Source organism: Lepidochelys kempii, chromosome 3 (assembly GCF_965140265.1).
Source record: "Lepidochelys kempii isolate rLepKem1 chromosome 3, rLepKem1.hap2, whole genome shotgun sequence".
Lineage (NCBI taxonomy): Eukaryota > Metazoa > Chordata > Testudines > Cheloniidae > Lepidochelys > Lepidochelys kempii.
The window spans coordinates 89,509,823-89,536,497 of record NC_133258.1 but is presented as its reverse complement, the minus strand read 5'-3'; the positions used below and the strand labels follow the sequence as shown (position 1 = coordinate 89,536,497).

The window sequence follows — 26,675 nt, the reverse complement described above, 5'->3', positions numbered from 1 at the left end:
CTGGCGCTCCCCGGCCCAGAGGAGGGGGCGGGCGCAGGGAGGCTGCGAGGGGCTGGAGCTGGTACCGGTTGCTCTGGGGACGACAGGGGTGCGGGGTCCCCTCTTCGCTTTGCCTGCCCTGCCTCAGCCGCCTCAGCCAAGCAGCGGGGTCCTCGCTATGCTGGCGGCAGCTAGGAGCCGGGTCTGCCTGGGCCGGCTCCTGGCCGAAGGGCAGCTGCACGCCCCCCTGCTCCGGCCGGCAGCCCGTGGGATCGCGGCCACTGCAGCTTCCTCCAGCAGCGCCCACAACCGCAGCCCGGGGGCCATCAGCTCGGGTGAGTAAACGGGGAGCCCGGGGCTCCCCTGTGCTGTGACTCACAGAGACCCTCCCTCCCTCCCTCCGGCTGGCAGGCTGCTTGCACCCGCTCCGCTGCACCCCACCCCAGGGCCCTGGCAAGCACCAGGGGCTCCCCGCTGGGACGTGTCCTGGCGGGGCGTTTGCAGCACTCCGGCTCTCCCTTCTCCTTCAGGCCAGTAAGGCGGGGGGGGGGGGGGTGAATAAACGCTGGAGGCGCCTCGATCCAGCCAAGGTTTGGACCCAAGCCCCCAAATTGTACCATTAACACAGAGAACAAGGCTACTCCCCCGCCCCCCGGGTCCCCCATAAAACCACCTCCGACCTGCCCCAGGAGGAAATGGCATAGGGCTACCTTTTCCTGGTGGAGCAGTAGAAGCATTTGTTCTCGAGTTTGAGGGTAACATTTATGGAGTTTGCAAAAAGAAAAGGAGGACGTGTAGCACCTTAGAGACTAACCCATTTATTTGAGCATGAGCTTTCCTGAGCTACAGCTCACTTCATCGGATGCATTCAGTGAGCTGTAGCTCACGAAAGCTTATGCTCAAATAAATGGGTTAGTCTCTAAGGTGCCACAAGTACTCCTTTTCTTTTTGCGAATACAGACTATCACGGCTGCTACTCTGAAACCTGTCATTTATGGAGTTGTGACCAAAATTTGCCAAGATACAGCAGCTTGATCTGAACTTTTAAGGCAGTGGTAGTGGGACCCCAGTGGTTCAGGAGCCAAATTAGCAATAGCAACATTATCCAAGAGCCACTGTAGTGTGAATTCATTGGGTCATTTACCCCCTCGCACGCACATACACACACACTTTATTCTCACAGCAAAATGCCTAAGCAAGTATTTTACAGTTGGTTAACAACATATTAAAAGCAGCCTGTTGGGTTAATAATTAAATCATATTTTTTTTAATATGTCCTGCAAAGACAAGAAACACATTAAAGAGCCAATTGTGGCTCCCAAGCCTCAATCTGAATATCTAGTTTAAGGTGCTGATACAGTGGGATGCTACTGGGGCTGGATTTTTAAGATGGAGCAGAAACAGCTGAACATGTTCTCATGTTAAACTGTGGAATTTAGGTGACTGAGGCCAAAGTCTTGCAGGATCCAGTTACCAGATCCAGGTTCAAGCAGCTGTGTCATACACCCAGGCTGAATTAACATCTGGATGGTTTTGTTGGAATGGGAGCACCTAAACTTTTTCTGGGCTGAGGCTGGAGTCAGGTGCGGAAGTGAAGTTTTACAATACTCATGTGCCATGGTGCAGCAGGGTTTAGATTTCTGAGGTACAATAGGAGCAGGCAGACTTGATCTTTAGGTTGATGGTACAATTCAGGGACATGGGTACAAAAATCAGCAGATTCCAGGTAGATCCAGTTTCTACCCAGATCCACAAGTGTGACCCAAAATATGAGAGACAAGCTTTTGAGTTACACTGAACTCTTCCAAGCTCTTTCAGCAACAGCAGTTGGTATAGTAAAAGACATTACCTCACCCATTTTGTCTCTCTAGTATCCTGGGACCTTCTTGGCCACATCACCACTGCAAACATAGAGAACATAGGTGATTTGAGGCACAGGAAAGAAGGTTACTCAAGAGTAAAGGTTAAGGTCTTTACCAGAATCCAGTAATAGAGATGGACCATGGCTAGGGACACTCTTTCCCAATCCCATTACCTCTCCAGTGCACAAAGTGATGAGGTGCTTTTCTCTGGTTCATCTTTCAGCCGAGAAGATGTACAAAGTACCAGGTAGTTACAAACCTTCCAACTTTGACAAAAAAATCCTCATGTGGACAGGACGCTTCAAGACTGAAGAAGAGATTCCCTCAAGGATCCCGTAAGTGCATCATTGGTTCCTACTGAGGCTTACTGGGATGAAAAGAGGGTTCCTCCTTTTCAAACTGACCCAAAAGTTTGTACCTGTCAACGTTTTACATTTGAAAGGTCAATGAAAAATTACAAGACAGACATAAGGGACGATGAGATGCTGTGCCCCCTCTTCCTCTGCTTCCATATCGCCTCCTCTCTCCCACCGACCCAGTGGCTTCTAGTCTCACTATTAGGTCCCAGCTCCATTTTCACCTCAGGTTGCCATTGTATTCTCACTTGCTGGGAGTAAGGTGGCTGCTGAGGGATTGAGTCTTGTATCCTATTGTGGTGGATTCTTGAGACAGAACTGGCTCCTTCACTGAGCAGCCCCTTATTTGTGGCCAGATGCTTGTTAGCATGACCATCATGACAGAATTTCCAAGAGAAGACAAGCACATACTATCAAAAGAGTTAATACTGTACATCCAAACAAGGCTAGGTGTAATCATCAGAGCATGAGAGAAGGGCATTAAACCTTCAACAATATATGATCTCTGGAATTTGGAAAACTCAAAATGCTAAAATATAAAACCAATGGCTAAAAGTTTTCCAGATCTCTCCCTCCCCCATAAGTTTCCCTTGAGGATTTCAGGCATTTTTAGATGATTTTACAGTTTAAGAGTCAAGACCTGGTGCTCATCATCATCATCATCAGAAGTAAATAGAACTACGTCCCCGAGCAAGATGGACAGGATTTGGCCCTAAGTGCGGTAGTGGTTTGAGCTTTGGTTATATTTACAGACCAGCTTGTTTATTTGCTTGGTTTATCTAATGTGTAATCAGAGGAAGACTGTATCAGTCAGTAAACAGTATTTTCTGTTTACAGACTATATAAACAAAATATATCTTCTAACTTGTTTGATGTTATCATTTAGTGATCATCCATTCAATACACTTTATGACAAGGCAAAGAAGTATTTGAGAAAGAGGGTGGGAGGAGAGAGAGAAATATATACTTACTGCCTGCTTAAAAAAAAACAAAACAAAAAGACCAACTTTGGAAGAGGTTACTTCTAGGACAATACTGAATACCCTGAGAGTAAGTCTTGATGCCACAATATTGCTCCCCCTCTAACCACCACCAGCTCAGTTCACGTCACTGACAATTCTTCTCCCTTTTCCCTCCCCAAGTAAATAGAAATGTGAAGTTCATGTAACATTAATGTTTATTCCTCAGCCTCATAGACACAAAATGTAACTCATCCACAGAACTGTACTTTTCATCATCAGCCTTCATCCTTGCTTGGCCATATATAACATATTGAACTTTATCAAGATATAGTTTCAAGGATGACTCCAGGAGGTTTCCTTTGTTCCCTAGTTTCATTCCTATTGCAACTGAGAAAATAAGCAATAGCATCTCTGCAAGCAACTATAGCCCCAACTTTTGTCTAATACTAATCCCATGGCTGTTCCCTACTCATCTTACTCTTGTCAGAATTTCCTCCCTTACTGAGAAATCCTGACCTCTTGAAGTCCATGGCAAAATTTCCATGACTTCAGCAGGGCCAAAGATTCACACTCAGTCTTCAGTACAAGAGAGTTATCCTTTAGAGAGAAATAGGAGAGCAATGTAATAAGTGTTTTCGGAAGATTCAAATGTAAAGCAATGAAAAATGAAAATGATTAGCTATCAAAATGGCCCTTTGCAATGGCAAAGCAAATGTTACATGTGAGTAAAATCTGCTCCTGTAAGATATTTGGCATTAAGGACCAAATCCTGCAGTCCTTATTCAAGATTTGCTTAAACAAATCTCCACTGATTTCAGTAGGAGTTTGACTTGAGTAAGGATTGAGGGATACAGTCCTTAATGAAAGACTACAGAAAACCATAATTAGGTCTGTTTCCTTGAAACAGTGGCAGAAAGCAGGTAGGAACTGGGATTCTGCTTCAGAACAGCTTCAATTAGTGCATTGTGAAATATGATTAAGGAATTAAGGCAGACAAATAATGCATTTATATTTCAGCTTCTGCTGCTTCAAATGGATCCTAGATTAATAGTTTTATGCGCTAGTCTGGTTTTGATCTCTCATACCTAATGTGTTTAGCATTATGAAATACAGCTACAGTATCCTCACACTGATGATCAAACCTCAAGCCCTGACAGCTCCCTTAGAAGTGCATTACACCCTCAACTCATTACTGTAAATGAGGGTTAGCTCAGTTGTTTGTAAGATTTGCCATTGTGTGTGGTGTAGGTTTTATGGGCTGAAGGGAAGCACCGCAGGCCCCACAATTTCACTATACCCTTTCCCTTTTAAAAATGTTCTATATTAAGGTAAAAAGAAAAGGAGTACTTGTGGCACCTTAGAGACTAACCAATTTATTTGAGCATGAGCTTTCGTGAGCTACAGCTCACTTCATCAGATGTTTACCCACGGTAAACATCTGATGAAGTGAGCTGTAGCTCACGAAAGCTCATGCTCAAATAAATTGGTTAGTCTCTAAGGTGCCACAAGTACTCCTTTTCTTTTTGCGAATACAGACTAACACGGCTGTTCCTCTGAAACCTATATTAAGGTAGATTTTGGCAGAGCTTGTTACCAAATGCTTTGTCTGCTAGTAATGCTGTCAGGTTCTCGTGTTTGTGCACTTCACAGGGTTGTTATTTTTTGCAGGGAACGTCTAATATTGTAGTCTAAGCTCATTAGATGTAGTTTTAAAAAAAGTGTCTTTTCATATGGGATGTCTTTTAGAACTTTTTTTTTTTAAATGAGCCAATTAAAACTAAACTGAATTTTAAGACCATTTAATGCAAAAAGTGAACAGACGGAACTGGATGGTTTAGACACAGCAAATCCTGTATTGTGGCAAGGGGTTAGACTAAATCACAGGTTCTCAAAATGGGGCGGGGGGCAGGAATGTATTCTGGTGGATGAGGGGGCATGAGAAGCTTTAGAAAAGTGGCAGCTGCTGGATGGGCACCCAGTTCTGAAGGCAGCACCGCGGAAAGCAGCTGCAAAGTAGTAAGTGTGGCATGGTATGGTATTGCCACCCTTAATTCTGTGCAACTGGCAATGGCGTTGCCTTGAGAGCTGGGTGCCCGGCCAGTAGCTGATCTCTGCTCTGCCTTCAAAGCTGGGTGTGGTAAGAGGTGGGAGGGCAGTGGCATAAATTACTACAGACAAAGAGGAGGGTGCTATCAAATAAGTTTGAGAACCACTAGGCTAGATGACATTTATAGTCCTTTCTAACCCTATGATTTCCGATCCTGCAGATGCAAGGGTAATCTTTAGAATACTGTTTCCACGCCTCGTATCCAGCAGGCAAAAGGGTGAAACCAAGCTTGGGAGATCATTCGTGTGTGGTTTGGAGAGATTCTCTGTTTTTCTGCTTCCCAGCATGTGTTTAGTTCATGGTCCACTAGTGGTTCCCAATTACTTCAGGAACTAGAAATCAGAGAAAGCTAAAATCAGGAATGCACACATTGAGAACAAGGAGAGAACCAGCAAGTGATAGGGGAGATCTGAAGCAGGGGGTGGGATTGTTGAAAGCCAGGATAAGGATGAAAGAGGGTGCTGGGTTTTTTTGGCAGGTAAAGAGCTGTATTTGAATGTAAGTGTGGCAAACAGCTTTCAAGGAAAGACCTGACTATGCTCTAGACAACAAATCACACTACCTCTGACATGGCCAGCATGGTCTGCTCTTTTTTAGGCATGCAAAACTGTGAAAGCATGTAAATGTTGCCTGTGCTAATTTAATACCAAAATTATCCTTTTAAAAATAAACAGGTGATGCACAAGACTAAAACCCATGATAGTGTGAAACTGATCAGTTTTATTAACGTAAGAAATATTGTGAAATCCCAGATCTATAGTAGATTGGATACAGTCAAAACTTTAAGCAGTTTTTGAAGTGCTGTTTAGGTATTACAACTAATATACCTATTTCGGAATAGTCAAGAGAACTCCTCACATCAAGCAATGTCAGTTCCCTTCTAACAGAGTTCTTTCATATCTGTGGAAGTATTTGAAATTCACCACATCACTATCGACCAATAACTTTAAATGTTGTTTACACCCTGCTTATCTCAAACATTGCAAATAGTTCTAGGAAAGATCAAGAATCTCAAATCCATCTTGCATTGTTTACAACTAGAGATGGATTAGGTCCTACAGTGCAAAAAAGAGTCAATAGACAGACAACGCCCAGTAATACATGCCAAGCCCACAATGGTCACGTATTAGCCGCTGGAAATTTCATTTCTGTTAAAAAAAATCAACCAAAGTTATATCTGTGGTGTGCTAAATGAACTTCTTGAGGTTTCATGCTAATTTTGTTCAATGCAATTTTACTTGTAGGCCAGAAATGCTGGACATTGCAAGAAACAAAGCTCGAGTAAAAGCCTGTTATCTAATGATTGGACTCACAATTATCGCTTGCTTTGCTGTGATTGCATCAGCTAGAAGGGTGGGTATATTGCCATGTATTTTTAACAACAAGGAGATAATTAAATATAATATAAAAATCTTGTAAATATTGATGGAACTTATTTTTTTATATATATTTATTTATATATATATAAAAATTGTTGCTAGTGACTAAAATTTAAATCAAATTTATGTATTTTAGGTAACACTCCTTCCACAAACCTGTATTCATAAAGCATAAGAAAAACGTTAGCTGCTACCATGATGCAAGGTTTTTCTTAAGTGTAATTTAGTGATTCACAATCTTAAGCCTATGTTTTATTTTTGCAGGCTGAACACCATGAGTCCCTAACAAGCTGGAACCTAGCAAAGAAAGCCAAGTGGCGTGAAGAGGCTGCAATATCAGCAGAATCTAAGACTAAATAATATTTCTACTAAAAACTGTGGATTTGCTAGTAGGAGCAAACACTACAAAAAACATTACTTGGCATAATTAGTGACGGTCTAACTAGTTAGCAGACTGCTATGTTAAAACATCAACACATTGGAGCCCAACAATGTTGCACTCAAAAAAATGTTGGGAGGGAAGGGAATAGGGTGTCTTTTTCTATGTTACACAGAGATATTTTCAGTCCTTGCAGCAGATGACCAAGGTCAGTTCAAATCTTTAGAAAGTTCTAATAATTCCAGTTTCAAGAGGCTTTATTTTTTTTGCCTCAATTTGATAAAAATATGTAACTGTCCACAAAGACAACATACATCACCAACCCTGACCTGAAATCTCTTCCTGCTAGATCTTGATTCTGGACATTTTTCTATAGACACAAAATTAAAGCATACTCAAAAAATTATGCAAGCCACAAGTCATTTAAATACTAGGGAAGCCAGTGACTACGTAGTTGGAAAAATGAATAGCATCACTACAGTATCTCTGTTGAATCTCGTTTATTAGACCAGGCTGAACTGACACAGTTTACTCACTCAACGTTGTACCTGTGTTAGTACCAGATATTAGAGAGACAGGGTCGGAGAGGTAATCTCTTTCATTGGACCAACCTCAAAAGCTTGTCTCTCTCACCAACAGAAGTTGGTCCAATAAAATATATTACCTAACCCACCTTGTCTCACTAAAGTTTACTTAGTTATTTTGCAAACTCAAACAATAGGCAGCATTTTAGTCTCTACAGACTTCTCCTCTGAAAACTCTTGGGAACTCCCATTAAATTAATTTTACAAATGAAGAAAGGATGGTGATGGTCAGAGGCATGTGATGCTTAAGGAGGAGATATTTTCAAGGCTAGTTTTAAAAGTCACTTCATGCAATATTTTGTTTAACCCCTCTCCAAAAGCTGATTTTTCTAGCATGGCACAGTATTCTATAGTATGGAAGTCAGCCACAGTTTTTACTGAATTCAGCTCTTACGTTAGTATAGAGATTGTATTTTGCTATTTTCTAAGAATCAGGACTAATTTTAGAATACTAATGAATACACTCACCACTGTAAAATAGCTTTTATTAGTTTTTGTATAGTTTTCTGAATTGAAACATTCCATAATATTGCATACTTTTCGTGTGTTGGTTTGTATAGATACACAATAATGGGCCTCCAGTCTGGATTAAAAGATGCACCATCACTCTACTTAAAGTCAATATAGGCATTTTAGATTCATACATTACATCAAACCATAATGCCATGAGTGAGAATGAAAAATGTCTCATTTAAGATTTCAATTAACTTTTGCACTAGTTTCATGCTAAGCAGCAGGCATTTTACCCTGCATATCAATTTGCACTTTAAAAAAAGTCTCACTTCAATCTTATGATTTAATTTTTGTAAGACAAAAACCCAACGGAGGTAATTTACATGGAGGAAAAAGGATAGTGCATCTTTTACACATAGACCCAATAGAGATCATTTTCCAAACTTGTTCTACAGTCAAGTTATTTCTGCACCAACATTATTACTATTTTTTGTTTTCCTCTTCTGATTGCTGCTAGCAATAGTGTTTAAAGAAAATACTACAAAATTAAACAGCAGTATGAACAAAGTTCTCAAAGACAAAAAGTGCTATGATAAAATTCAGTAGAAAATTAGTTATGATTTAGTGTCAAACAGCTTAAGAAACTAAAACAAACGTGGCATATTTGCATAGATTAACTTGTCAGAATTCAAATTCAAACAGAGCAAATGGTATGCTATTTTGAAAAACACTCGTTTTTTGGAACAAGCTGCATAACTAAAGGGACACTTTAGTACTGTGTCTATTATTTAAACAAACCCCCCAAAACTTGTAATAGCCTTTTGGATAAAACCAGTATGGAAAAAATCTATTTAGCAAACACAGCCCCTGCTCAATCCCCTACTCCTAAATGCTTTCCACAGCGCAGAACTGATTTCTTTCTGTCAGCGTCATTGTATCAGTGATGCTTAGGAAAACAATCAATCAGTGTCAGTTGTGACAACAGGTATTGTTAATTTGTGAGAACATTCTTATTCCATGATCATTCATTAACAATAGCTATTTAAAAAAAATAGTGTTCCCAGTGAGATTGGTGGATTTTAGATGTACACACACATAGCAACATAATAGGAAATGCCAGATTTAACAATTTTAGGATTAACCAAATGTTGAGATTTAATAACTAGTGTCCCTTTTAGTAACCAAAGTCCATCAATTTTAGTTCCTATTTAAACTAAAAGCACTACTTTGAATATACCAGAGGCATGAATTTGTATTTATATACATAAAGTGCAGTCACTTTAACCACTCAGACATGCACAATAATATGTCCAAAAAAAAATGAAGTAATCCTCTCAAATAAGTATAATACTTGGAACCTGCCCCGGTTTCCTCCATTTACAAGTCTTAAGTAGGTTGTTGGGGTTGTTTTTTTTTTTTTAAATTTAGATTCAGCTTAACTGGGAGGCTTATAAATGCAGCATCTATGGGGTCCTCAAAATAAAAGCAGGCACAGCTGGCTTATGTAATATCAAAACAATGTTTGCAAGAAACAGTGGAATACCCTGTAACCTGAATACTTATAGGATTATGCTTGCACTAAAAGAACACTGAAAATCATCATCATCATTTAATTGGTAATCCTGTAAATTTCCAATATAATTACCCTGAACTTTGAAGAGATGATGCCAAAAATGCCAGTATACTAAAGTCTCGAACTATCATAAAAAAGGGCACAAATACAAGTCTCAAACATAAGAAAAATTTGGCTCAGCATTGTGCATAGTATTCAAACCTGCTGTATTCTATACAAATCTAGGTTTAAAAAGTATTTGCTAAATCTTTCATTTATACAGAATTATAGTAACCGCACTCCTATATTCTTCATATCAGACCTTTTATTTCCAGGAGAAAAATTTCAAATGAGGAGGCATTTTTTGAATTGCATCTTGCTACTTATACATACAATAGTCACACTGACTATTAGTCTTATAAAATCTGCTTCAATTCTCACCTTGAAACTACTACACAATATATCGTGCTTTAATAGTCTCAAAGTAAAACAAATTTATGAATTTTAACTGAAAACAGTATTTGCACATTTTATAAACAGTTTAAACCCAGAACACGGAATATAAATGATACCATGCTCTAATTTGGATTTCTCAGGGTATCAACATTTTGTTTAGTGACAAGCACACTACCCTGGAAAGAGTGATTTTAACTGTTGGAATTTCAACTATTGTACATGGTTTAAATAGTTTCATAGCTCAAAGCTTTCACTATTATTTCAACACAATATTTGACTAATATATTTAACCACAATTATACATTTTCATTAATCCAAATTCAGACTGGCTACTGGTAAGTGAGATCAAGCAGTGTGGTATAGACATTTTGAATATTAAAAAAAAAAAAATCTAATGTAGATTTTCAAAGCATACAGAAGAACTGTTTCAAATTCTTAGATATATTTCTTTTAGTGAGTAGTAGCAAACAGACATTAAGTGTTTTAGAAATTAAACATTTAGCAGACATCTTCAGATTCATTTTGGTGTTCATATACTTAATATTTACAACAAAGCAAACCTTTTTCCTTCAATCAAATGGAGAAGAGATTGTTTTTCCCCCAATTGCAGCAAGATGGATTATAACAGGGCACATTTCTACAGCCTTGTCTAAAATAAAGAAAATGGAGACATCTGACTTAAAAAAAAAATCCAAAAAGCAGTAGCATATTTGGTTAAAAATACAATACATACATGTAGTCTAAACTTTGTTTAAATAAGTAGTGTTTCAAGAAAGGCAAGTATTGCAAGATTTGTCAAACTTTTATATTGTTACCACATTTTAATATGGAGATAGTCACATAAACCATCTCCCCTATCATTTACAACCGCGCAAATTACCTCCCCTCTCATTTACAATCACAACATCCCTATGGCAACTTCAGCAATTGCTTACACAGCAAAGTATTTTATTTGTAGCTTATCTTTAATGCTGTTTAGCAGCTTGAAATAAGGAGCCAGCATCACCTGATGAGCCAACTCTCTGCTGATTACAACTTGAAAACCACAAAATGCAGAACAGCTTTTTGTCACATATTCAAAGCAACATCTGGTATTTAAACATTATATATTAAACAAAAATCTGCATTATGCTTTTAAATGTCTTACAAATATATTTCACTGGTTTATGCTCTATGCAAAATATAATGCATAAAACTACATTTCACAATAAATATTTTTCACATTCTAAATTTAGCTTTTGACAGGCTCATCTTTATTTCATGCTTTAGTTCTGAAGCAACTTTTTTGCTTCAGTTCAGAGGTAGATTTGATATAGATTGGGCATGTCAAGTTTACTGCCAAAATGCAATTGCCAACAGCTCTACTGCAGTAGCAGAAATTGCATGAAAAATTCAGAACTACCTAAAATCCTACTGAAGTTATTATTCAAACTTAACCATTCTTGTTAAATCACATAATCCTTTATATTAGACTTGATTACTCACAGTTTCTGAACATATGAAGTGCACAGAAATACAAAAAAACCCCAAACCAAAAACAATGAATGAAAAGTTGTATTTAACAGAAAAGTATAAAAGTGCACGGGCTGCTTCTTTACCTGTGTTCTGCAAAACACATTCAAACCTCTCCTCTAACTTTGGCCATGAAGAGGAGACCCCTGAAAAGCTGCAAATGTTTATATTTTTGCCTTGTCTTCACTTTAATAGTTATAGCTGAAATCCTTCCATTGGAGCTTCCTGCTGCTGAAACACAAATTGCTGCTGACTCTCATCCACCTGAGGTGCAATACTGGTATCCTCCTCTTCCACACCAAAGTAATGTTCTATAAGTTCAAAAGCCTTCTGGTAGATCTCTTGGTTTTCATGCCTTTGAAGAAATTCAATTTTATCCAGTCCTAAATTTAAAAGGAAAAAACAAAAACAAAAAGACATGCTCTAAATCCAACAGATCCAAAAGATTTAAAGGTGAAATACAAAGCCAGGATGAAAATAGAGTTAAACACATAAATGTGTTTTGAATACTACCACTTTAAATTGTGTGATGAATAAATCAAAGAATTAGCTTTTAATATGAAATATACTGGAACTTTCGAGAACAACCCAGAATGCATCAATCTGTAAAATCACTGACATACATTAGCCCTGAATATTCCAGGATTATTATTTTAAAAACAAGGTGCATTTCTTCTATGCCAAATACTCCCAACAGCCTGATAAGAGAATGCATCAGTCAGGTACTTACAGACTTAGTTTTAATTTTGCCCTTTCAGTTCAATTTGACAGTTTATAAACAATATGAAATGAATGTGAACAAAGCAAAACAGAAGGAGGCTCAAATATCTACTTACACATAATTAAAAAATATTAGTATGCAATATTGATTCCAAACGCAGGGTGATTTATAAAAAAATCTGCCAGCAAAGACCCCCCATATCCCTATTTCCATGTTGCAGTTCCAAAGAACTTAACTTCCCTCCTCCAATACTCAACAACTCTGGCTTCTGACTAACTTTATATTTCCCTACCAGAGGTTTATTCTTGCCCTTTTTTAAAGGGGTAAATAAAGAAAGGCTGAAGTCATGGACATGGAACAGGTAGAAAACTTGTAATGTTCTTAGACAAATTTCAATCTTTGTGTGGTGTGAGGGTGTAGTTATTACATCTTATGGGTTGTGAATAGCTTATTTATTGCTCTCCCATGGTTGACAGGTATGTTCTGGAAGTCAGCCCAAAAGTGCTATTTAATCCAGTTATTTACCTCTCAATAGTAAGGGCTGAAGCTTTTAGGCGCAAGCTTGACAGCCAGGGCAGAACAAATTCATCTTAGATCCCTTTAATTCTCCCCATCTGATTAACATTATGAGACGCAGAAATTATTCTGCTTCCACATTAGATTGGCGAGAGGATTCTGTAAACCAGAGAATTACCCGTTTCATCTTAACAGCCCAATTCCCAACCCAACACCCAGGTTCACTGAAATCAGAAACTTTGCTCTACAGAAAAATGCATAATGGAATATCTAATCAGGTATTCCCCAGTCACTGAAGACAGGAGATCCCCCCTAAGAATTATTAGCCTCCTCCGAAGCACAGAGAAGCCTGCATAGATTTTGTAGTAGAGCAGCTGCAAAGAACTATTTTGGCTAGCCAGGTCCTTATGGAAGAGATTAGTTTTCATAATAATGTTAAATTTATTTTTACCACTAACTTTGTAAAACCAAAAGTAATCTGCCTAAATTTCATAGATATGATCTAATTTTACTTTTGAGTTTCTGGCTTACTAACATTTTGTACCATAAGAACTTGTATGTTCTGCCTTAAATTAGATATTTGCTGAATTTTAACTCCAGCATATTGATTTAGTTTTGTCTGAAATATGGCTAGAAATTGGTATGGCAAATAGTAGGTCTAAGTAACTTGTAACTATCTTAGTGAAATGTTTTACATTATTTTCCCTTTTCAGTTACGAATAAGACAACTTTAAGTGCACAGCTTCACAAGAAATAAGTGCTTACCATATGCTTCCTCTATAAGGGCACAGTAAGGATTAATGCCCATTCCATTTTGTTTGGATTCTTGCTCTCCAAGACGCAGAATATTTTCAAGTCCATTCAAAGCCACCTGCACTATTTTGGAATCCATCACGGTCAGGAGATCACAAAGAGGCTTGGTACAACCTAATGCTACCAAATACCTTTGTAATGATGGAGGAAATAGAGGGGAAAAAAGAAGGATTGATAATCAAGTATAAACTTTGATACTGTTTTTAGCAGAATTCTATACCGTAGAAGAATGGTGTAAGTAACCTGCTAAAATAAAAACATTTCTATAACCTATGAAGGTAACCTTACTCTGAAATACAGTCAAACCCTGGTCTTTCCTAATGAGACAGGAATACAGCAGTTAATCTTATAACTGATGTTTGGATTATGTAAACATTTTCAATCCCTTTTATAAATGATTTTACCTTGTTCTAAAAACATGCATTTTAGATGCTTCTAATTATATCAGAATGTTTCTCCTGTATGTAACAGTAACAGCCTCTTTTCTCAAATCAAGAATAATATGTAATGGACAAAGCTCTAAGCAAGTCTCTAGAAGGAGACAAGAATGTTTTTTTCAATTCAATAGCAATCCATTAAAATACAAACAGAATGCATTTAAATAATTCTGAACATTAGCTACCAGAAAGGGAAGAATGTTGTGACCACAGCAAAGGACTGGGATTCAGAGGATCTGATTTCTATTCCCAATTCTGCCACAAACTTCCTGTGTGACCTTGGGAAGTCACCACCTTTCAGTTTCAGTTCCTCCTGTATCAGTAAAACTAAGACAGTAATGCTTATCTACATCACAGGGTTGCTTGAAGTTTAGTTAATTATGTTCATAAAGCACACTGAAATCCTCAAGGTGCCATTATTTAAGTGCAGAGTACTTAAGAGGTAAGCTCTGTGTGACAGAGATCATATCTTCTTCTGTGTTTTGTAATGTGCCGAGTATTTATGGTACCAAACAAATATTTATCTTACAACCAAAGTTTCAGGAGGAGATCCACATCACATATTGTATCAAATCTGAAAAGTTTTATTTGAAATAAAGGATATTATATTTTTAAATGTTAAGTTATTTTTCTGGCATTCTGATTAGACTATTTAATGGCTGTAGTGGTGCAAAATGGTTTAACTGTTTCCAGGAAATATACAAGTACTTAGCACACTTTTGGTTTCACAAAGACTATTTTTGTGGCACTTGCCATTTTTGCTTAAAAAGGACTGTTTACAGCACAACTATAGAATCAGTTACCAGGGTAGTTGCATATTACCAATAAGTCATTTAAACTAATAAAAATAATCCAAGTATAGGTATTCAGATAAACCAGAAAAATGTTTGGTTTTGTTCGATCACTAAAGAGATCAAAGCTATTTTTCCAAGTCAGACCATCATAATAATATAGATGGTTATCTATGGGAATATCCTAGTAATTACAGGTCCGGCTTGACATGAGTAATTAGAAATGGGTGAGGACTCATTTGTTGGGAGACAAGATTGGGGAGTAAATGAATCAGCAGGCTGGAAACAGGTAGACAGATCTGTAAGCTAAAACACAGAATGTCTGTAACTTGCTAATATAAGGGGGAGGGAGGGGGAGAACACCCAGGGATCTATTTACAATGGACAAGGTAAGCCTGGAAGGTAAGATGGATATGGACAGCGTGGACAGAGAATGATGCATAGAGACTGGTTATTTTGTAAGAACCAAACCAATCCCAAAAGGTATGCAATATATAGTAAATGCAATGTCATGTGTAACTGTATATAAAGGAAGATATTTTCCATGCAAATTTGGATGCGTGGTACACGCCTCACCCACCCCCTACATTTAAGTCTCATCAACTCAGCATAGCTGAGCATTTCCTGTATGCCAAGTAAAGATACCCAAGTGACAAAAATCTGGAGTTGAACTGAGTCCTTGGAAAGCTGAGTGGAGAGAAGTCTCAGAAAGAATCCCAACAGTAATGTAAAGGAAAATTAAAGTAAAGTAGTCAGAACAGATTCAAAATGATTAAGCTACATTTTGCAGCTGTAATAGGATATTTAAAAATAATATTCTTGTTAAGTTTTATGTAACATGACTGCCTGAACTTGAAGTCAAGAATATATTTTTAAAAATTTTTCCCAACAAATAGGCATGACCCAGTTTCATGCGGCTGTAATTCACCCTAAACACACTTGCTGTTCATAAACAGCTCAAATTTTCTTTGACAATATGACATTAGCAAAACTCTTTGTGGGGGGAGACTGACTTCAGTGTTCAGAGCTTTCACAAGGGTGAATTTCACTGAGTGAAATGACAGTGTTTCAGTTGTGCTGCTAATTCAGTTGTATATTCCGACAATCAGGGTCCAGACACATTAAGGGAAGAATGGGGGTGGAGGGTTGAACCCCAAAGAATAAGCAGTTGAATCAACTGATTATATACAATGTTATTGTGCTATAAAAGTACATTGAGTGAGGTATTTTATGAAAGCTTGTAATGTTCTGAACTTTATAGTCATTATGAATTACATATACAGACTGGTTTTTTGTATTTGTGTATAAATAAAACTATGTTAATAATTTATGCTGCAGCATTCAGCTTCACTTCACAGTGGGCGGTCAAGCAAGGATATGCTACCTCCACAACTAGAGGAGACTAGGTCCAAGCACCTAGCATTATACAACTCAAGAAAAGACAAATGATGGGCCATTAGATTTAATGAGAAGACAATGAGACATCCCAGCTAGAACTTCCCCAATCTGCATAATCCCCAAACTCATAACAACCCTCCCCCCACAAAAACCACTTTTTAAAAAAGAAGGGGTTTGAGGAGAATCCAGAAACTGAGGGACAGTCGTTTGGTAGGTGCTGTCCGTGAAACACGGGATTAAGAGTAGATGGTAAACTGGGAAACTGTTCAGAGGCAACAGGTAATTTGTATTAGAAAAGGGAATCTAATTTGCAAGTCTAAAGCCTGAGGTTGTATCTTTATGTTTACTTTCTGTGTAACTTGTACATGTTTCCTATTCCTAACTATTTTATCCTTGAAATTGTAATTTTTTCTCTCTCTCTATTAGGTATTTCTTTTACTTTTACCCCAAGTAAAAAAGTGTGCGTAAACTATGTTGAGTGTGTGAACTAAAGTAAGATATGTCTGGGGGATTGGCGTCACTGATGAAACAGTGAGGAAGAGTTCAAATGGCTGGTACCAAAGAACTCTGAGACAGACCTGGGGAGATTTGAGACTGGAAGGGATGTTAGTGTCACCCTGCAAGGAATAACTAGGTGGTGGAAGCCAGGGTGAGATCTTGTGCTTGTGGGCAGGCTACTGGTGTCAGGAGTCTGAACCAAAGCTGCTCAACATAAAAGCACTCCAGGTTACAGGTCAGGAGGTGACAGAGCCCTGTACTGGTCTGGGTGATCCCCAAAACTTCACACATACTTTATACAACCCATTTTCTAAGTTGCAATACAAAAAAATCACTATATAAAGACAACTAGTTCCAAGAAAACAGCTTTGTTTTTAGGAATTTGTTGTGAATTTTGCCAGAATCCAATTATGGGACTAAGAATTTTCTCTTTAAGGTCAAAGAGAAACGTAAGTGGCAAAATACCTGTGTCTCAATTCGTTAGGTTATTTTCAGATGAATAGTAAGTGAATTCACATACTAATTCTCCTCTGAATCAAACTTCTAATTCATTACCTTATCTGTTCAGGAGTACCTCCTGATGTTGCATTAGTGATGGCCCATGCTGCTTCTTTTCTGGTGCGAAATTCAGCTTTCTGAAGAATGTCAATCAATATTGGAAAAATATTTGCATCTATAACAGCCTAAAACAAGAAACAGTGACATTATACAATAGGCTTTAAATGGTAACAAAAACAACCAAGTTAATATAAATCGAGAAAAAACATTAAAGATGTTTCCAGAATAGAGAATACCATGATTCGGTAGAATGTGTCAGCCAATTCTTGTTTATTTTGAAATTATTTGTTAAAGCTATTCATTCTTTAAGAGTGTACCAATCAGCAATTGTCTATTAACTTGTGAAGATTCCAGTCCACACTAGTTTATATTCAGGAAGGTCACAAAGTATCTTTCTAAATAATATTTTACTTATAGATTTGCCTCATGATGAGAATCTCAAAAGTTATAGTACAAAGAATATTACCTTTTGAATAAGGATATTTAGATTGGGTCAACATATTTAAGATCCTGATACAGTCCTGACAAAGTTGCTGAAAATCTAGGATTGCGATTTGAAATTAAAACTTTGAATAAAATCAGTTAGCCTCACCCAGACTGGGAGAACTTTTGTGACAAAAAGGGCTTGTGTTCTCTTCAAAAGCCATTTCTACAAATGGAATACCACTATTTAAAAAACAAAAAACCTTAGAATATGCACAACTACACTCAGTCCCCACATTAGGGCCACTCAAATAATTACAGAAAGCCACTGAAGGAACGTTGACTGTAAGTTGTAAGTGAAAATTTGACAATTTAAAATGGTGTATTGTCATAATACTATCTGAACACTCAGGCTAGATGTCTGGGGGATTAAAAACATGCAAATATATACCAGGCTGATTACCATAGTGCAAAATAAGAAAAACAAGTCTTTCGCAGGTTTGCTAGTTAGTAAAGATTGCACTGCATACTGTTCACCAATCTGTTTTTTGAAGTTATACTAAAATTCCAATATCTTAATCTGTAATTACCAGGCTTTTTCATGGCGAGAACTAGAGCTGCTAGGAAAAAAATTCCATTTCCCAGTGGGGAATTTTGAGTTTTTGAAATTAAATTTCCATATCAAAGCAAAACAGGAAGTAAAAATACTGAAACACTTCACAAAACAACAAAACCCCAGAAATTTCAAATCAATAAGGTTTATGTTAAAAATGTTGTTTTGAATCACAATCTACTTGAAACAACAAAACTGTTTTTGATTGTGCCAAAAAGAAAAAATAAAGTATCAAAAGAGACATCTTCCCACAGAAAATTTTGATTTAAATGAAGTTAAATTTAAGTCTCTCACTGAAGTGAATTATCTACATCTTATAATGCACTGTCTGCCACATCAAGCTATTTTAACATGTATTCAGTTGACAGAATTCATGTATTATGTTAATGGAGAGTAACACAGTAACTTGGGAAAAATTGTTGTATTAATACTGTTGAAAAAATATTTTATGCATCCTTTGTATCTTTCATGTTTGTCGAATTTAATCATTTCCTTTTAATACAAAAATAGCATTTCAATTCAATTTGCTTTTCAATAACTAGGAACAACACACCCAGTATATAATTCTGAATGTTGCATATAAAGATCCTGTACATCCCCAGAAGATTTCCCTACTCCAAATCCATTCTGTAATATACACTTTGTATATTTTTTTGCAAAGCTCCATAAACATTTTTAAGCACTGGTCATTTAAAACTTTGTAAGCAAGAACTTGCACGTAAATATTCTTTACAAACAATAATACTTAGAACTTTACATCTTTTAAGTCTTCAATTCATTTTATAATCATTAACTAGTTGTCAGTCCCTTTAAAAAGTCAAAACAGGAATCTGCCTCTTTAGCACAAAAAAAACCCGGATATTCACGTAGTTTTATTTTTATATAATTAGTTGTAAACTTGGATTAGAATTTCTAATAAGCACCCCAAAAGCTGGAAAAAACAAATAAAACTCCAACTAGAACGAAAACCAAAATGGAAGGGTAAAATATGTTATACATATTTTTCCTTCCAAGAGAAAAGCACTAAGTTCTAGTTCAGAAGAAGATGGTTATATTACTAACATTTCATTACCTGAATCTGAGCTCGGTTTCCTGCAGTAATATTAGAAACAGTCCAGCATGCTTCTTTTCGAATGGATTCCTTAGGACTACTCAGCAAATGAAGGAGACAGGGTAATGCAGAGCAATTTAGAATTACCTAAAATAATTTGAAAGTTGAAAATTTCTGCCTGTACAACATAAAAAAGGTACAGTTCACAGTTGACAGCAGAATTCAAGACAGACAGGCTTTATAAGAATATACTTTACATCTATCAGATACTGCATTCCAAAATGAAGGTATTTAAATGGCAGCATAGTGACACAGAAAGAGAAACAGACAATTTGGTGATTTGGGGAGAGGTGCAGTTGATTAGGCCAAAACAGGAAAGTTGTTATGGAGGGGGGGAAAAAGGAGCAGTTGGACCACAAGTTATTTAACAATTTGTATACTAAGGCGGGCAACTGTATGCCTACTTTACACTAAAGTTACTGAAGCTAGATCCAAAAACCAAATAAATGCACATGCCAATGACAAAAAAAAAAGGGGGGGGGGAGAAATAATGGCGGGATCATTCCCCCCCCCATAATAATGGTCAACGCACAATTAGCTAACTATTATGGGCCATACTCTGCACTCAGTTATGCAAATGAAACTCCTACAGAACCACTCTCCTCAACTTTTGTGGCCTTATCCCGTCCTGATTCTCCTTCTGTGGCACACTGCTGCTTCAGTCTCTTAGCAATTTATCTTTCCCTCCAGCCTTGTGTGTGCATTTCCCTCATCCTTTGGTGAAGGAATGTACTCCACAGATTCAATATCTATATGATGGCGACTCAAAATCATAAGAACGTTACGAATGGCCACACTGGGTCAGACCAAAGGTCCATCAAGCCCAGTATTCTGTCCTCTGACAGTGGCCAATGGTAGGTGCCGAATGAACAGACAGGTTATCATCAAGTGATACATGTCCTGTCACCCAATCCCAGCTTCTGGCAAAGAGAGGTTAGGGACACCATTCCTGCCCATCCTGGCTAACAGCTATTGATAGACCTATCTTCCATGAATCTATCTAGCTCCCTTTTGAATGCCGTTATAGTACTGGCCTTCACAACATCCTCTCCACCAGCTCTTTCTTGTCCTCAGTATCAAATTTAAGCACTTTGTACAACCACCGAATGCCTGCACAATTCTGCTGCAGTCTACATCCCAAACTTCATTTTATATTACCTCTCCCTTTTTCATGCCTTCTTCCACGCTACCTTTACACATGCAATGCTCTCTTAATCCATAGTGCATTAGAGGACCTTGCCATTCTATTTGAATCCCTTTTAAAAATTTACTTCTGTGAGGCCCAATAAAAAATCACATAACTATTTAAATCAACCCCCTCTTCTCTAAGTCTTTTAGATAGTAAGCTATTTACTAGCTATTTAAAGCAGTCTTTATCTGCACAGCCTCAAATTCAATGTACAAGGTTTCCTAAAGATTAGTCAAGTGAGGACAAGTGGAACCACAGGTTCATGGACAAATAATTAAACGTACCACCTAACTGCAACCGATAAATACAAGAATGGAGTACAGTTCCCATACAGGAAACTAAAGCCATTCTATACGTATTGGTTAATATAAAACATTAATCTATTGCTTGTGATTTATAAGGTTCATACTGAAGTAGAAACCATAATTACAGTCCACTTTGATACTTCTGTATGACTGAAGTTTTTATGGAGAAAGAGAGGAAGTTTTGAATCAGTTCGCATGTGTCTAAAAAAACCAACTAGAATGGCTACTAAAGACACTTTGTCCAAGTGGGTTATTATATAGTTGACTCCTGTTAATAATTACTGAAAATGTATTATGTTAATATCTGGGAAGAACAAAAAAGAGTAAAATTCAAAAATGTAATACAGTATTTTTCCCATAGAACTGGAATGACTAAATTAACCTTATCCTCACAGCAATTACATGTAGAAGTCACTGGCCAAAATTATTAATATCTTGTCAGACTAGTAATACAGAATCTGTCTAAATTCTTACTTGGCCCCTTTCACTACGGTATCTGAACACCTGTTGCTAGACAAATATGTGAATACAACTAACAGCCTTAATCAGTTCCCTAAATAGCACAATTCATTCCTACACCAAAAATTTCTATATGCTTTTCCAAATTAGCTATATTTCTCAAGTTAAAAGTTGGTCTTACCTGTGTTTGAATATCATCACCGGTCACAATATTTCCAACTGCTCTTAATGCAGGAGACACCACCTTGTAATCATTATGCCTAGAGACAGTACAAATGTTAAACTGCTTGAGGCTGCCAAACTTTATACAATAACTACAGTTGGAGGGTTTTAGGCTTCTGATAGGATTTAAACTTATGGCCATGGCAACAGAAAGCCATCTCTTGAAATCTTCCACTGTTTGGCCAAATTCTCCCCAATAGCTCTTAAGTCCAGTTGACTATTTTAAAGGAAGGATTTCCCTTTCGAAGTTGCAACAGTGATTGTCTGTCACAGAGAAAGCTATGTCTACAAATCAAGGACGTGAATGACTTCACCCTGCCTGAATTTCACAGAATAACTGGGCCTTTGGGAATGACGTAATCCAGTGAGCAAAATTCCTGAAGTAGCCATCCAGCCTAAAAAGAGAGGCAGTGAAACTGAAGATATTTCCCTTCCTCCAACTAGTTTTTTGGGAGGCAGACTCCATTCCTTTCTCACAAATCAGTAACATGGAGACACCCCCACAATTATCAATTAGGACAAGAGTCTACTGAACTGTCCTTCATCAACCATGAAAGAAAAAAAAAACATGTCTAACACTCTCTCCCTAAACGTATCCTAGCCATCTATTCATAGGGAGTAGTGCTGACTGAGCAGCTCAGGGATCCATACTCTGCTATTCTGCAGACTCATAGTGCAGAGTGTTTTTTTGTTTTTCCTCTTCCTCTTGGCAGTTTATGAAATGTCCACCTAGTAAACTGGGAAAATGTGAAAAAATAGCACAAAACTGTTTCTGGGACTTATGCTCCCATTAACTGTCCATGTTTCTGCTAGGGGACCCCTTAAGTTTAATATTACCAGCAAGAAAACAAATACAACAAAACTCAAAAACCTGAAGTTTTCAGGCCAGTTTGTGTCTCAAGCACAATCCCTTGCTTTCCAGGTTAGAAGTGCTGTGGATGAAGCATCTTTCGCTAGCAACCTAGGAAAAATTCAAGGAGCTGACCAAGCCAGAAGCAGCACTGAAAGGCTTCAGACTGAAGCGCTTTACAGTCCTCCTCCGCCAAAGGGACAGGCACTTTACATGGGCCATAAGAGACGACTGAAAAAAAACGGAGTAACCCTAAAATAGTGGCTCTCAACTTTTCCAGACTAGTGTACCCCTTTCAAGAGTCTGATTTGTCTTGTATACCTGAAGTTTCACCTCCTAAACTACTTGGACAAAAGTGTCACAGCACACTATTACTGAAAAAATAGCTTATTTTCTCATGTTTATCATATAATTATAAAATAAATCAATTGGAATATAAATATTGTACTTATATTTCAATGTACAGTATATAGAGTAGTATAAACAAGTCACCGTCCGTATGAAATTTTAGTTTGTACTGACTTTGCCAGTGCTTTTTATGTAGTCTGTTGTAAAACTAGGCAAATACAATATCTAGATGAGTTGATGTACCCCCTGGAAGATCTCTGCATTCCCCTGGTTGAGAACCCCTGCCCTGGAGGACAGCCCATCAGTACTGTAGGCCCACAGTTTGAGCCCATGTTCATGTTGGCAACACCCTAAAATAGAGATCTGACTAAAGGCACTTACATAAGAAGTTCCACCAATCTTCGACAGACTCCAGAATCAATAACTGCTTGGATTTTATCATTGGGTCCATCTGAAAGGTAAGAGAGGGCCCAACAAGCATCTGCTAATACATCTGGGTCACTGTTAAACAACAGTCTTGATAAAACATTTAAGCAAGGAGCAACCTAGGTTAAAAAAAAATTATACATGATTAGATGTTTCCTCTATTTTTTGTTTTAAATTTGTTTCTTCATGTGCTAATAGAAAAATGTGAATTAAGTTACATGCACCGTATGGTGAGTAGTGTTGGCTTACAATCTCAGAATGGATTGTTTCATGGTCGAGGCTAAGGATGATTGATAGCCCAAATCAGAACCCTGTAAGAATTACCTTTACTTTATCACACAGTCTGCTACGAAGACATTGCAACCATGTAGTAATGCTAGTCTTTCCTTTTCATGTAAAGGATTTATTGTGTGTTTCAGAATTTATCAAGTAAGGTTTGCTTTTCAGCCTACCCACTTGAAGGAATTACATTATTATAATCACTTTACAAAAAGGGATCATACGTTTCTCAGCTGCCCATATACTACTGAGTTTTACAGAGCCAAACTAGGAAAATTCGACTCCCTCAGGGAATGGATGGGTAGGATCCCCTGGGGGACTAACATGAAGGGGAAAGGAGTCCAGGAGAGCTGGCTGTATTTCAAGGAATCCCTGTTGAGGTTACAGGGACAAACCATCCCGATGTGTCGAAAGAATAGTAAATATGGCAGGCGACCAGCTTGGCTTAATGGTGAAATCCTAGCGGATCTTAAACATAAAAAAGAAGCTCACAAGAAGTGGAAGGTTGGACATATGACCAAGGAAGAGTATAAAAATATTGCTCGGGCATGTAGGAATGAAATCAGGAGGGCCAAATCGCACCTAGAGCTGCAGCTAGCGAGAGATGTCAAGAGTAACAAGAAGGGTTTCTTCAGGTATGTTGGCAACAAGAAGAAAGCCAAGGAAAGTGTGGGCCCCTTAATGAATGAGGGAGGCAACCTAGTGACAGAGGATGTGGAAAAAGCTAATGTACTCAATGCTTTTTTTGCCTCTGTCTTCATTAACAAGGTCAGCTCCCAGACTGCTGTGCTGGGCATCACAACATGGGGAATAGATGGCCAGCCCTCTGTGGAGAAAGAGGTGGTTAGGGACTATTTAGAAAAGCTGGATGTGCAGAAGTCCATGGGGCTGGACGAGTTGTATCCGAGAGTGCTAAAGGAATTGGCGGCTCTGATTGCAGAGCCATTGGCCATTATTTTTGAAAACTCGTGGCGAATGGGGGAAGTCCCGGATGACTGCAAAAAGGCCAATGTACTGCCAATCTTTAAAAAAGGGAAGGAGGAGGATCCTGGGAACTACAGGCCAGTCAGCCTCACCTCAGTCCCCGGAAAAATCATGAAGCAGGTCCTCAAAGAATCAATCCTGAAGCACTTACAGGAGAGGAAAGTGATCAGGAACAGTCAGCATGGATTCACCAAGGGAAGGTCATGCCTGACTAATCTAATCGCCTTCTATGATGAGATTACTGGTTCTGTGGATGAAGGGAAAGCAGTAGATGTATTGTTTCTTGACTTTAGCAAAGCTTTTGACACGGTCTCCCACAGTATTCTTGTCAGCAAGTTAAAGCAGTATGGGCTGGATGAATGCACTATAAGGTGGGTAGAAAGTTGGCTAGATTGTTGGGCTCAACGGGTAGTGATCAATGGCTCCATGTCTAGTTGGCAGCCGGTGTCAAGTGGAGTGCCCAGGGGTCGGTCCTGGGGCTGGTTTTGTTCAATATCTTCATAAATGATCTGGAGGATGGTGTGGATTGCACTCTCAGCAAATTTGCGGATGATACTAAACTAGGAGGAGTGGTAGATACGCTGGAGGGCAGGGATAGGATACAGAGGGACCTAGACAAATTGGAGGATTGGGCCAAAAGAAATCTGATGAGGTTCAATAAGGATAAGTGCAGGGTCCTGCACTTAGGACGGAAGAACCCAATGCACCGCTACAGACTAGGGACCGAATGGCTAGGCAGCAGTTCTGCAGAAAAGGACCTAGGGGTCACAGTGGACGAGAAGCTGGATATGAGTCAGCAGTGTGCCCTTGTTGCCAAGAAGGCCAATGGCATTTTGGGATGTATAAGTAGGGGCACAGTGAGCAGATCGAGGGACACGATCGTCCCCCTCTATTCGACATTGGTGAGGCCTCATCTGGAGTACTGTGTCCAGTTTTGGGCCCCACACTACAAGAAGGATGTGGATAAATTGGAGAGAGTCCAGCAAAGGGCAACAAAAATGATTAGGGGTCTGGAACACATGACTTATGAGGAGAGGCTGAGGGAACTGGGATTGTTTAGTCTGCAGAAGAGAAGAATGAGGGGGGATTTGATAGCGGCTTTCAACTACCTGAGAGGTGGTTCCAGAGAGGATGGTACTAAACTATTCTCAGTGGTAGAAGAGGACAGGACAAGGAGTAATGGTCTCAAGTTGCAGTGGGGGAGATTTAGGTTGGATATTAGGAAAAAATTTTTCACTAGGAGGGTGGTGAAACACTGGAATGCGTTACCTAGAGAGGTGGTAGAATCTCCTTCCTTAGAGGTTTTTAAGGTCAGGCTTGACAAAGCCCTGGATGGGATGATTTAATTGGGGATTGGTCCTGCTTTGAGCAGGGGGTTGGACTAGATGACCTCCTGAGGTCCCTTCCAACCCTGATATTCTATGATTCTATAATTCTATGAAATTCCTTCTAATCTCAGTTCCCATTCACTTGCAGTCTCTCTGGGCAGAGCTTGGAACCCAACCTCTTCCTATCACCTCTACGTGGACAGTAGTTTGTCTGATGAAGCTGCCAGTTTTAGCCCCACCTCACCCCTCAGTTTTCCCCTCAAACGTCAATGTTGGGAATACTGGGTTCTTTGCAGGGATTAAGAGTCCTTTTCTCTTCAGCTGACAGTTGCTACACAATTCTGCTTCCCCTACCTCCTTTTAGTGCTGCTACTGTGAAAGGCAAAGGAACTACTCCGAGTAGCAGTTGCCCAGAGAAGGGAATATGTAAGTAGCAAAGAGCTTCCTTGTTCCACACTACCAGAAAGGGCTATTACTGAAGGCAGCAGTTTATAAACTAGAACAGCAAGATGGGGAAACTACTCACCATTTTGTTAACATCCCCCCACAAGAATAAAATTAAAGTAGCATATTAATAAATAATTAATCTCATACTCTATGAGAAAAGTTTTGCTGAAGGGAAAATTGAGCGAGGCTGAGCAATTCACTTACCCAAGGTCACAACAGCCAATAGCAGAAATGAGACTAAAATTCAGGAGTCCTGACCTCACTCCCCTGCCCTCTTCCAGAATACCCAATTTACTTCAATTAAATAAACTATTTAAAAGCTTTAGGATAATGATACAAAAATGTTCCAGATTTACAAACAAATATTTACATTACAAA

At 38.5% G+C, this 26,675-nt stretch overlaps 2 protein-coding genes across 9 annotated transcripts in view; one reads left to right on the top strand and one right to left on the bottom strand.

The window, feature by feature from the left end:
- Positions 1-23: 23 nt before the first annotated feature.
- FAM162B (family with sequence similarity 162 member B) lies at positions 24-8,073 on the top strand. Its single transcript, XM_073337133.1, has 4 exons — positions 24-314; positions 2,065-2,176; positions 6,511-6,619; positions 6,910-8,073. Exons 1-4 carry the CDS (start codon positions 158-160, stop codon positions 7,003-7,005), a joined length of 474 nt encoding a protein of 157 aa, XP_073193234.1. The 5' UTR covers positions 24-157; the 3' UTR covers positions 7,006-8,073.
- The window catches only part of KPNA5 (karyopherin subunit alpha 5), a 36,759-nt gene continuing 11,022 nt past the window's right edge, over positions 939-26,675 (bottom strand). For 2 of the 8 annotated variants that reach the window (XM_073337123.1, XM_073337122.1), the window contains exons 9-14: positions 23,215-23,378; positions 21,595-21,673; positions 19,422-19,547; positions 17,311-17,438; positions 13,584-13,762; positions 6,181-11,964 (exon numbers count right to left, since the gene is read on the bottom strand). In XM_073337123.1, coding sequence (XP_073193224.1) covers positions 11,777-11,964; positions 13,584-13,762; positions 17,311-17,438; positions 19,422-19,547; positions 21,595-21,673; positions 23,215-23,378 — 864 coding nt within the window. In that variant the 3' untranslated portion in view covers positions 6,181-11,776. The other 6 variants (XR_012158029.1, XR_012158030.1, XR_012158028.1 and 3 more) reach the window with 6 other exon arrangements.

What these genes read in the sequence shown, in the direction of transcription:
- FAM162B (XM_073337133.1), top strand. Translation starts at nt 158, where the DNA reads ATGCTGGCGGCAGCTAGGAGCCGGGTCTGCCTGGGCCGGCTCCTGGCC. An exon ending in GAGATTCCCTCAAGGATCCC is followed by an intron (nt 2,177 to 6,510) that starts GTAAGTGCATCA and finishes TTTTACTTGTAG; the next exon opens with GCCAGAAATGCTGGACATTG. An exon ending in TGATTGCATCAGCTAGAAGG is followed by an intron (nt 6,620 to 6,909) that starts GTGGGTATATTG and finishes TTATTTTTGCAG; the next exon opens with GCTGAACACCATGAGTCCCT.